At 39.9% G+C, this 12,645-nt stretch overlaps 1 protein-coding gene across 4 annotated transcripts in view; it reads right to left on the minus strand.

Moving 5' to 3' along the window:
* Window positions 1-12,645, minus strand: part of PDXDC1 (pyridoxal dependent decarboxylase domain containing 1) — a 52,242-nt gene that overhangs the window by 14,899 nt on the left and 24,698 nt on the right. For all 4 annotated transcript variants that reach the window (XM_072835866.1, XM_072835868.1, XM_072835869.1 and 1 more), the window contains 7 exons: window positions 11,472-11,540; window positions 9,935-10,013; window positions 7,410-7,494; window positions 6,455-6,503; window positions 6,062-6,163; window positions 4,909-5,034; window positions 1,394-1,444 (listed from right to left, as the gene is read on the minus strand). In XM_072835866.1, the coding sequence (XP_072691967.1) occupies window positions 1,394-1,444; window positions 4,909-5,034; window positions 6,062-6,163; window positions 6,455-6,503; window positions 7,410-7,494; window positions 9,935-10,013; window positions 11,472-11,540 (561 nt within the window). The remainder of the gene's footprint in view (window positions 1-1,393; window positions 1,445-4,908; window positions 5,035-6,061; window positions 6,164-6,454; window positions 6,504-7,409; window positions 7,495-9,934; window positions 10,014-11,471; window positions 11,541-12,645) is intronic.

A 12,645-nucleotide genomic window follows, 5' to 3' on the forward strand; every position in this document is an offset into this window, starting at 1 on the left:
GAGGGAAGAGCAAACACAAAGAAGACTATGGTGAGGGGTAATGAAAGACCGCACATGCTCAGTACTGTGCATGGCATGCAGCACGCATCCCATACACAGCAGCTGTGATGATGACAGTTACCGAAGCCACAGTGCTTCACGGTGTTTGCCATTATTGCACATCTACTGAGAAAAGCATCCACTGGAGGGAGAGATGGAACAGGGTTCCATGGCCTTACAAAGGCAATCTAAACCCACTAGCACCAGCAGAGTCTCTCAGCTTGGGGGAGGAGGAGGGACAGGGAGAGAGGACATGAGGAGCCCAGTGGGCTCAGCGAGGGAGAGACAGAAAGTCCACTGGCCTAGCGCTGCCTGATTCCTGCCATCTTGCTCATGCTAGTCCATAGTTTGGGCTTCTCTGTTTACTAAAGGATCCAACCAACATACCTTCACTGACAACTGAGCTCACAGGCTTAGGCAGTTAAGAGAATGACTCAATGTCACAGGGCCTCAGTGGTATGGCTGAAATTAGAACCCAAGTCTCCTGATTTACATTCATCCCACTGCTTCTCCAATGGGCCACTCTCCTCTTCCAAGCTAGAACTTGGGTCATCTCAGGTCAACTGAAAAGGCTCCAAGCTCCTACTCTGACGGCAATGCAGAGCAGCCCCCCTCTCAGGCACTGAAAGCAAACCGTGTACTAAAATGGATATCATCTCTATTATCTTGAACCCCAAATTAATTCAAATATTAGTTTTACACTTAACTGTGTCCTGCAGAACTGTCAAAGAAGCACTGATTCTGTTTAAATTAGAATCTGACCTTTATTTTCTGAAATTCTAAAATCCTATGAAGCAAAACATGAAAACATTCAAATCCGAACTGATACTTGATTATCAGCCCTAAATCCTCATCTCCTTGTCTAGTAACCACCCCTAGGCGGCAATCTCGATAGAGTTTGGCATCTTTTAGGGAGATACCAGGAGACCAGAGTAAGGCCACACGCCTATCTCTTCCTTACTCCCTGCTTTGTGCAAATGAAAACTGGTGTCAGAAGGATTCAGAAAAAGTAGTCCGAAACACTGTGAGAGACAAAAATGACTTTTCACATCAGTAAGATGGGTGTTTTAAAATCACTGGGCAGGTGAAGACAATAGTGTTTGTTAGATCTTTGTGCATTTCTATATTTAAACATAATAAAAACAAATGATTATATGAAAAGCACCACAGGGGTTCAGCATATGGTACAAATTGCTAGGGCTTCATGCTTTCTGTAGTTAGGTCATCAGGATGCGCATGATTCTCTTCCAAAAAGAGCTGTCACAATTATACTGAGATGCATCAAATCTGGAGAAGATCATTCTAACTTGAACTTAAGCTATTTACTAAAAACAGATCAAAACATATACCGTACCAAGATTTTGATGTGGTTCACTTTTTTCAAACTTTCTTGTAACCTCTGACTCTGCAAAACACAAAGAGCAGCAATTATTATATTTTCAATTAAATTCTATACTTAATAATTACTGATTTTAATTTCATTAGATCAGGGCAACATATTAAGAAATGGTTTTCAGGAGTGTCTTTGCAGGCCTGCACACAAGGACCTCAGCAGGCACATAATGCCATCTGTCACTTGGCGGCTCCTGAGTTAGGCCTCCCAATTCTTGCTTTACAACAACTGCAAACATTCCCAATCTTTCAGTTGCAAGTTACATGTGGCGCTTCCAGAAAAGCTTTTTCTAATAAGACATACATAAATTTGTCGTATTTGCAAAATCAGTCATCCATTCTTTCAAAAACCACTCAGTACCTGGCAACAAATGCAAAAACAAACCAGTGGGCCCACATCAAACTAAACAGCTTCTGCACAGCAAAGGAAGCCACCATCAAAATGAAAAGGCAGCCTACCGAATGGGAGGAAGTATTTGCAAATAATTTATCTGATAAGGAGTTAATGTCCAAGATATATACAACTCAAGAGCAAAAAACCCCCAACATCTGATTAAACAATAGGAAGATCTGAATAGAGATTTTTCCAAAGAAGATCTGCAGATGGCCAAGAGGTACATAAAAGGTGCTCAGTATCACCCATCCTCAGGGAAATGCAAATCAACACCTCAATGAAGTAATGCGCTAAACCTGTCAGAATGGCTAGTATCAAAAAGAAAAGAAATAACAAATGTTGGCAAGAATGTGGAGAAAAGGGAACCCCAGGGCACTACTGGTTAAGAATGTAAACTGGCATAGCCCTTATGGAAAATAGTATAGAGTTTCCTCAAAAATTTAAAAATAGAACTACCATATGATTCAGCAATTCCACTTCTGGGTATTTATCCAAAGAAAGCAAAAATACCAATTTGAAAAGATATCTGCACCCCCATGTTCACTGCAGCATTATTTACAATAGCCAAGATATAGAAACAACCTGAATGTCCAGCAATGGATGGATGAATAAGGAAATATGGTATATAATGTACATACACAGTGAAGTGTCATTCACCATAAAAAAGAATGAAATCTTGCCATTTGTGACAACATGAATGGACCTTCAGGATATTATGCTAAGTGAAATAATTTAGAAAGAGAAAAACAAATAGCATACGATCTCACTTATATGTGGAATCTAAACAAAACAAAAAACCCCACAAACTTATCAATATAGAGAAGAGACTGGTGATTGCAAGAGGCAGGGGGTGGAAGGTGGCAGAAATGGGCAAAGGTGGTTTAAGGATACAAATTTCCAGTTGTAAAATAAGTCAGTCACAGGGATGTCATGTCAGCATGGTGACTATAGTTCCTAACACTATACTGCATATTTGAAAATTGTTAGAATTCTTAAAAGTCTTCATCACAAGAAAAAATAATTCTGTAACAATGTATGGTGACACGTGTTACTTAGACTTGTATCTGTGGTGATTGTTTCCCAATACACACAAATATTGACTCATTATGTGGTATACCTGAAACTAATACAATGTTATATGTCAATTATAGCTCAAAAACCCTCCCAAAGTAACAAGTAAACAGTAGGAAGATCTGAATATTCCTACCGAGTGCCGATGTGCACAAGGCGCAAAACTTAATACTGGGGAAGGAAGAGGAAAGACACAGGAGGAAGAGCTGTTCAGACACAGGGTCTGGAATAAGCACCCCTGAGTTCAGAATCTCACCTGCAGGATGAGTAAGTCCATCTGCCACTTACTAGCTATGAGCGTGGACACTATTCAGCCTCTCTGTACTCCAAGTCCCTAATGATAAAATGGGGAAACAGGGCTGTTGTGTCAGATGCATGGAAACGGTCGCCAGAACACGGTGTGCATCATATGTGTGATGACTTTCACCCTCATCATCCTATTATCTCCATCCCAGGTCTTTCATCACTGATGTGGGGATAAAACAGCATCTACTTCATGCAATTGGGGCTCATGCATTCTGCATTTACTGAATGGAAATGTGGAAAACCCTCATGAAAACTATTTGTTAGTACGCTGTATACCTGTGGACTTCATATTCTAGGGAAGGTCAAATGAGACTGGGTGGTCAGTGCACTGCATAGGGCTTCGCACAGAATAAATGCCCACTAACTGCTTCCCAGGAAGACGAGGATGATGATGATGACGATAATGATGAGAGGAAGCAACGGAGGAAGATACAGATTTCTGCCCCCACGGATGCACTAAAACCACATGTGCTACATTTCCCTGCAGGTTCACATGCGCTCGGAACAGCAGGGAGTCAGCGACAGGCTATGAGAAGTCCTATGACCAGCTACAGCATTTGCCTGCAGGCAGACAGAGCTGCAGTGACCTCAAGGGCTTGGTAGCTAACGTCTCATTATTTTCCTGTGCTCCATAAGCTAGAGGGAATTGAAGAGCCCTCCCCTGATCCCCAGACCTTCCCTGAAGTGACTAAGTTACCAAAGCAATAAAGGTCTCTCCTTCTGAGCAACCAAATCTCAAGACTTGAGTGGAGAGCCTGGTGAGACAATTTTTTCAAAAAATGTGCTTTTGTAAAAATAATGAACATAAATCTTAAAGTTATCTCATGTAAAAATCAAACTGCTTCATTTACAGTATCTCTGTTGCATCAGAAACTAGGGTTAGAATGAACTATCCTGACATCAGGAACCCAAAGACAGCTGCTATGGTGATACAAAGATAGTAAATTTCCCTAAACATGACACTTGAGAAGTGCTGATTCCACAGAATACATTTAAAACATAGATTTTTAAATCCATCTACATGTGATCAGGCGCTACTGCAAAAGCCTCACACATATGAGCTCATTAAGTCCACCTAACAATCTCTTATTACCTCACCCCTGTCTCCCACGTAAGCAAACAGACTTAGGTGACGTCCAGCTTTCAGACTCAGCTCTCACACTGCATTAATGTGACTTTTTTTGCTTTCTAAACTATGGCATAATTATGCATTTTCATAATCAGAACACCTCATACAGAAGGAGAATTACAGAACTGTCCCTAGAGCCTTGCCACTTGGGAGGCCAAGCCAGCTGGTATTAAAAATATGCAGCCCATGGATTCACCAACCCCTAGTGGCCCTATTTCCTTCCCTCTCAAAAGACAGCCAGTCAAGTGCCACATTTACCCTCCCCCACCCCCCACCCAACACTCCTCTTTTGTTTCTTCCTCCACTCCTTGGCTCTCATCCTGTGACTTCTTTTCTCATCCTATGATGACACGGGCATTCATCTTATCTGATTTTGTGTGGATACAAATGCTGGGACACCGCAGCAGTCCCTCCCAGAGCTTTGGACAGGAAGCATATGCCTGCAGTCTGCTGCTCATGAGATGCCAAATCCAGCCAACAAAGTAATGGACAGCGGGTGAGGCAATGGGGCAGTTTTCAGTCACTGCTCTTGCCACGGGGTACTGGTGGCTCAGCTGAACTTGAGACTTCTACTCACCAGTTGGCATGCATGCTTAATCCTCTCCACAATCCCATCAAGCCCCAAGTACTGTAAAGACAACCACAGCGGTAGGGCACGGAGCTTGTCTGCTGGCTTGTTTGATGTAAGACCGGCAACTAAAGTCTAAAAAAAGCAAATATGGTTTTAGTGATCAAAGCCAACGAAGACACAAGCAGAATTACCTAGTTTCCTCTGCATTTATTAGTACATGTTAGATGCTATGCTAGGCATTTGGTTTGTCTTATTCATCCGATCAGCTACAGTTTCATGAGGGCAGTATTCTAGGCAACCTGGATCAGAGAACTTGCTTTCAAGGGTGCATGGCTCAGGTGCGGCAAAGCCAGGATGAGAATCCAGAGGGGTCACGTCCCACAGCCAGATCTCTCAGGCACTCAAGAGGTAGTCCTATCCAAGGCTGAGTGTCCTCAAACACCTGGCCATTATCAACTGAGCAAGACATGAACTGTCTTATTAGTAAGAATCAGTGAAGCTTATTTCGCATATGCCTATCACTAACTGATCCACTACTAGCAAGAACCACTTCTTTTTTTTTTTTTAAGATCTTTTTTCTTTTTTTTTTAATTTATTTTTTATTGGTGTTCAATTTACCAACATTTAGAATAACCCCCAGTGCCCATTCACTCCCACCCCCTGCCCTCCTCCCCTTCTACCACCCCTAGTTCGTTTCCCAGAGTTCACAGTCTTTACAGAACCACTTCTTAAAAAAAAGAATTACAACCTTGTAGACAACAGGAATTAGGAACTTTACTCTTAATGTCACTTCTGGGAACCTATTCTAAGGAAGTAATTCGAAATACCAAAAGATGCTCTTTACTTTAGTAACAAAAAATTGAAAACATCTTAAAAGTTGACAAAGAGAATGATTAAATTGTGGTATTTAAGTGATTGAATATTACAGAGTCATAAAATGCCATAAAAAGTTCTTCGTACACATGGGGGCCTATGGGGAGGATAAATAGAAAAAAAATACACACAGTACTGTTTCATTTATGCTAGAAACATTCTTTTGATTAAAAAAATCTCAGGTGGCATTAAGAAAATTTTTCACTTTTTCCATACTTTGCTCCTAGACTCAATAATGATTATTAGCACCACACATCCTAGTCCCCCCCAGTGAGAGTGAGCTTACCAAGGCAGGATCGTCGTGTTTATAAAGGGTGACTGCAGGGACAGCCGGCAAACCCAGCCATGGACCTGGAGTCAATGTCATGCTGTCACATTTGGTTGCAGCCTACCAAAGAGAAAACAACTTTTTGTTATAGACTATCAGAACACACTAAACCACATACTCTTCCATTCATAAAAAGCATGAAAAGTCATCAGGGATTAAGAGATTTTTTTTTTTTTTAAAGTAAGCTCCATGTCCAACATGGAGCTCAATACAGGGCTTGAACCCACAACCTTGAGATCAAGACTGGACTGAAAATCAAGAGCTGGACTGACAGAGCCACCAGGGGCTCCAGGATTAAGTGATTTTAAATTCCTTCTTAAAATCACAATATTTAGTAAATCAATCACATACCAGCACTGATGAGGAGACATAACCTAAAGCCAAGGTTGCCAGATTCACACTGGAAAAAAAAAACAAATTATTTATTGCTGCTTATTAAGTTTATATTAAAAACAAACAAACAAAAAAACCAAAAAAGGCTGTGTTGTTTTAAGCTGACATTTCAATGTCATTCAGCTGGGTTAAAAGCATTTATAACAGAAAATGAGGTATATGCAAATTTCAGCAAAACCTTGAAAATGTGCTTTAATCCAAAGTGTTTTAGGGGATGTCACCTACTTACACAGTGTAATGGGTATCTCATTTTTTATCTTTCATACCTATTATTTTCCAGTCATCACTCTCTTCCCAAAGGGATAAAATAAGAACCCAGCTCATATGGTGGGCTGGGTATGGATTCCCATAGCTGCCCTGTATCCTCCCCTAAGATCTTCTGGGAAACCACCCCAATCTCCTCCATCAGACCACAGCGTTGGGTGGAGGAGACACCACCACCTGCTCCAGGGGTGCACAAATAACCTCAACTACCAAAGTGTTAGACTTCCCTGGCCACAGTGATGGGTTTAGTAGGAGACTTTTGCTGGGACTTCTGACTCTCAGGACACAAGCTGGAAAACAAGTTGGAGCCACTGCAACTAGTTTGTACCAAAACAGAAAAATCTATCTATAGATGGAGGCAACATAAAGGAAATGAGGCCAAGTGACTGGGGGAGAGGGTGGAGGGGAGAGGAAGATGCTGAGCCCCGGCTGACACTATGCCTAAATATAATCCTAACACCATTTTTTTTAGTGTGAGCCAATAAAATCTCTTCTCACCCAGACTACTTTGAGTTATTTTGTTACCTTTACTATGCAACCAAAAGAGCCCTTAGTGATAAACGTTACAACAAAATAAGAACCGGGATGCCCACTCTTCATGAACACTGCCTGCAGGCCTACCACCGAGCCAATCTTGCCCTCTACTCACCCCTCCACGTGAAGCCATATGCCGTACTGCTCACAGAGTTCTTTCAAACGCCCAATCTTATCTGTGTGCCCTACTGCTGCAGTTCCTAGGGTGAAACACACAAAAAAGGATACTAAATACTTTGAGTCTTTACAGCATGATAAAAGCTTTTAACTACATTATCTCTAAGCAGGAAGTAACATTCTATGTCTCATTGAGATTTTCTCTGTGAACTGGCTTAAAATCAACTTGTAAAAGTTGATTCAAGTTCTGAAGTGTGCATATTCTTTTTATGTAACTATAGAAGCAAGCTTGTTAATACTGCTACTTAAAACCTCTAGATGCTTTTTTTTTTCTTTAGCTACTTGATGTTCTTTCAGGAGAAGTATATTCAAGTCTCTCACCAAGACTGTGGGTTTGTGAATTCATATTTGTATTCTATCAATTTTTCCTTTGGCTTTCCTTTATATATCTCAGTTACATTTGTCAGCATTCTTAACTATTGTGTCTTATGGAGTACATGAATTATAATTAGTGTGTAGTCTACTGTATCTCACACTAACATGGCTGTCACTACTTACCCAAGATACTCTTTTCCATGCTTGCTTTTTGTCCCTTTCTGGGTTATTTTTATTTAGGTGTGTCCATTATAAATGTACATTGATAAATTTGTGGGGGTTTTTTTTTAGCCCCACATATATGAGAGGTTCTTTGTTTTCAATCCAGATTATGCATTCTAAAGTTAAACATACTGAATGCTTTAACCCGTCTCCTTAATAAATCTGTTTACACTACAGGTTGGGTAGGCGGGTCCCTCTTCATACAGCATGAGTGAAACTGGACTTGCACATTCTCCCGACCGTCCTAACCTTCGCATTAACAGAATCCCACCTAACAAGGCTGCAAACCCCCACCAACCACCTCAACAAACACAACTAATGCAAGTGGTTCTTTTGCACAGTTTAGGTCTATAAACCCTCTATCACTGATTTTTGTATACAGAGGTATGGGTTAAGATTCATTTTTTTTCCCACGTGGATATCTGCTTTCAAGGCCACTGGTGGAAAAGACCCACCCTTTTTCCCTTGAAATACCTTGGCATCATTGTAACAAGTCAAATGACCATATACATGTGAGTCTATTTCTAAACTCTATTCTTTGCAATTAATCCCACACTGTCCTGATTTCTGTAGCTTTATATTAAAGCTAAAAACCAGATAAGCCTAAGTCCTTTTTATTTTTTTAAAGATTTTATTTATTCATTCATGAGAGATGCAGAGAGAGAAGCAGAGACACAACACAGGCAGAGGGAGAAGCAAGCTCCATGCAGGACTCCAATGCGGGACTCGACCCCAGGACCCTGGGATCACACCCTGAGCCAAAGGCAGGTGCTCAACCACTGAGCCACCCAGGCGTCCCAAACTTAAGTCTTTGAATTCTGTTCTTTTTCAAAATTATTTTGGTTATCTTCACAGCCTCTATATTTCCATATACAATTCAGAATCAGCTTATCAACTTCTGTAAGAAATTGTAGCCTGCTGAAATCATAATAGGGACTGATCTGTAGAATCTGTAATTTGGGGAAATTAGACTTTGTAATATTGAGTCTTCCAACAGGTGTATAATGACCTATCACTCCATTTATTTGGGTGGGTCTTCTTGAATATCTCTCAGCAACATTTTGTAGTTTTCAGTGTACAGATCTGGCATATATTTTTGTTAAATTTATCCATAAAGTTTTCATTTTTTGATGCTATTATGAATGGCATTTTTAATTCAATTTCAATGGTTCATTGCTGATATACAGAAATCCTACAACCTTGATCAGTCTACTTAATAGTTCCAATGGCTTCTCTGTAGTTTCCTTAGGATTTTCTATTTACATAGTCATGCCATCTGCAAGTCAAGATAGTTTATTCTAATATGTGTGTCACTTCATTATTTTTCTTGCCTTATGCACTGTCTATAATTTCAAGTACAATGCTGAATATGAGGTGGAAAGCACAGCAGAAAGTGGTAGAGGAACTGTTATATACAAGGTGGACATTTTAAGTGTTACATTTTAATTTTTTAATAGATTTTATTTATTTGACAGAAAGGGACCAGGAGAGTGCACAAGCAGGGGAAAGAGCAAGGGAGAGGGGAGAAGCAGGCTCTTTAATCAACAGGGAGCCAGGAGACACAGGGCTTGACCCTAGAATCACGACCCGAGCCAAAGGCAGATAGATGCTTAACTGAATGAGCCACCCAAGTGCCACTAAGTGTGACATTTTAAAATTCAATTTAGAAAGGAAGCACACAAGAGAAGGAAGTACTTACAACTTAAATGAAGAAGTATACAAACCAACAAAGTAACTTCCTAAACAAACCAATAATTAAAAGGGAATCTAAGGAGGCAAATGTAGTATTGTAATCCTCACCACGATGCTAATACAAACTACCTTAAACATGTGGCACATAAACATTTCTTTAGACTCTATTTTTGGGTTAGTACCCAGTCATTCTCTCATATGTCTAAAATGGGAGATTCAGTTCGTAGTACCTACCAGCATTTGCTACAAGCAAAAGGGGCAGTTTTCCTCGTTCTATATCATCTTTAATCAGTTTCTCCAGGAAAGCAACATCCTAGATGAAAAGGCAAACCACAAAAACATGAAGCAACTAGGATAAAAGTTGTACAATAAAAAATTCTAATAAATAAATAAATAAATAAATAAATAAATAATTCTAATTTTCAAAAGAAGCAGATGGTTCTGAATCACACAAATCAATTCTTACTCTTTTATTCTTTAAGTAGGTTCCACACCCTGCTGGAGTCCAACATGGGGCTTGAATGCATGACCCTAAGATTAAGCCTCGAGTTGAGATCAAAAGTCAGATACTTAACCAGCTGAACCATTCAGATATTCAAGTCTCATTTTTCTATTTTCTCTAATCATAGAAACAAAAATCAAAGTTTCCCTTGAAGATTAACTACAAAAATTAGTTAAATGAGATCAAAGTTAAAAAATGCACAAAGGATGAGTATTTCTATAATTTTAAACATGTTTAAAGAAAATAGTCTCTTAATCCCCCAAAATAGCTAAAAATATATCTCTAATATTACTCATTGATGTATCTGAACCAGAAGAGCAAACGACCTTGGAAAAAGAAACACAGAACCCTAAACCTATTCCCTTTTTTCTGGCTTCAGCTAGAAAGGCTTAACACTTGAATGTTTAAAAATAAGCAGAAGAGGAGAAGGGAGGGAAAAATAAAACAAGATGAAATCAGAGGGAGACAAATCATAAGAGACTCTGAATCACAGGAAACAAACTGAGGGTTGCTGGAGGGGAGGGAGGTGGGGGGATGGTAACTGGGGGATGGACATTAAGAAGGGCATGGGATATAATGAGCACTGGGTATTATATAAGACTGATGAATCACTGAACTTTACCTCTGAAACTAATACTACATTATATGTATATGTTAACAAGCTGAATTTAAATTTTAAAAACTTAAAAATTAAAAAAAAAAGGAGAACCCAATTTTTTTTAAAGACTTTATTTATTCATGAGAGACACAGAGAGAGAGGCAGAGACGCAGACAGAAGTAGAAGCAGGCTTCTTGTGGGGAGCCTGATGTGGGACTTGATCCCAGGACCCCAGGATCATGACCTGAGCTGAAGGCAGACGCTCAACCACTGAGCCACCCAAGCATCCCAGAGAATCCAATTTTGATCCCACATTACAATAAAGAACCCCATTTTCAAAATCTGCCATTCACAAATCCAGACAACAATGATAACCTTTCTAAGGATGAGCTTAAGAAGAAGTTTCTGGTGCTTAACTGGATTCCCATGTTTCTACTTAAAGCAGGTGATATAGTAATGACAAGACTGCTTAAGAGGCAAGTGCTCCTGACCTATATGCCAGCCAACCTTCATGGACATGCAAACCCGGAAACACGTATTATGCAATAAATACAAGCAATAAATGAAAAAGCTAAAATTACCTGGAGGCCAGCAAACAGAACTTCATTTGAAAGGAAGACAGTTTCAAAACACAATTCTGTATTATTTTACAAACCAAAAAGAGAACTCACCATCTGATGCTGGGATCCAAACATAGTGTTACACGGCACACGACACAAACATGGGAAGGGCAACCCAAGCTGCAAGAGGAAACATACAATTTCGTAAGAAAGAGCTTTGTCACCATTCACTTATGCCCCTAAAAGACTGTGGCTCTGAGAAAAGTCACAATTACTCTTTTTAAACAATTCTTCTCCTTATGAACTCTTAATACTATAAACAGATGCTATAGTACATCTAGAAAGTCAAGTTTAAAAGAAAGGTCAATTTCCACAAGCTGAGATTCTAATTTTTTTATTTGAGAGAGTGCACGTGCATGGGAGAGCACAGGCAGGGGATGGACGGAGGGAGAGGGAGAAGCAGGCTCCCAGCTGGGCAGGGAGCCCTATATGGGACTCAATCCCAGGACCCTGGGATGACCTGAGCTACAGGCAGATGCTTAACCAACTGAGCCATCCAGGTTCCCCCTAGGAGCTGAGATTCTTTTTTTTTTTTTAAGATTTTATTTATTTATGAGAGAGAAAGAGAGAGAGAGAGAGAGAGAGAGAGAGAGAGAGAGGCAGAGACACAGGCAGAGGGAGAAGCAGGCTCCACGCAGGGAGCCCGACATGGGACTTGATCCTGGGACCCCAGGATCACGCCCCGGGCTAAAGGCGGTGCTAAACCGCTGAGCCATCTGGACTGCCTAGAGCTGAGATTCTTAAGAAAATACAGACAATATAATATTCTCTGTGTTAATGAAATGAATAATTATCAATTTATGCTCTGAATGAGTAACTATCTTTTTTATACTCTAGAATATACCAAAAAACAAAAACACGTTTCCAAACCAAGAAACAATCAAGCTCTAAGCATTTTGGGAGATAATTTAGGATCCTTCCTCCAAGCATTAGTGATAAATAACACAGCAAAAGGCATTCAAAGAAGAGTATCTCATTTATGGATCCACCCACCCCTAAAAAGGAATAAATATGGATTAGCAGATGTACATTTCTTAAAGAAATGAAGTCAGTGTTATGAATGAAGAGAGTAATCATCAAATAAATTCTATATTCTTTATTTTTAGCTTCCAAATCCTTGAAGAATTTATAGTTTTGGAAACTTTTAAACAGTTACAGCATATTGTTCTGTGTAACTAAGACTTGGTAGCACCATTTTGAGACCAAAAACTTAATGAGCACTGTA

Source organism: Canis lupus, chromosome 8 (genome assembly GCF_048164855.1).
Source record: "Canis lupus baileyi chromosome 8, mCanLup2.hap1, whole genome shotgun sequence".
NCBI classification, from domain to species: Eukaryota; Metazoa; Chordata; class Mammalia; order Carnivora; family Canidae; genus Canis; species Canis lupus.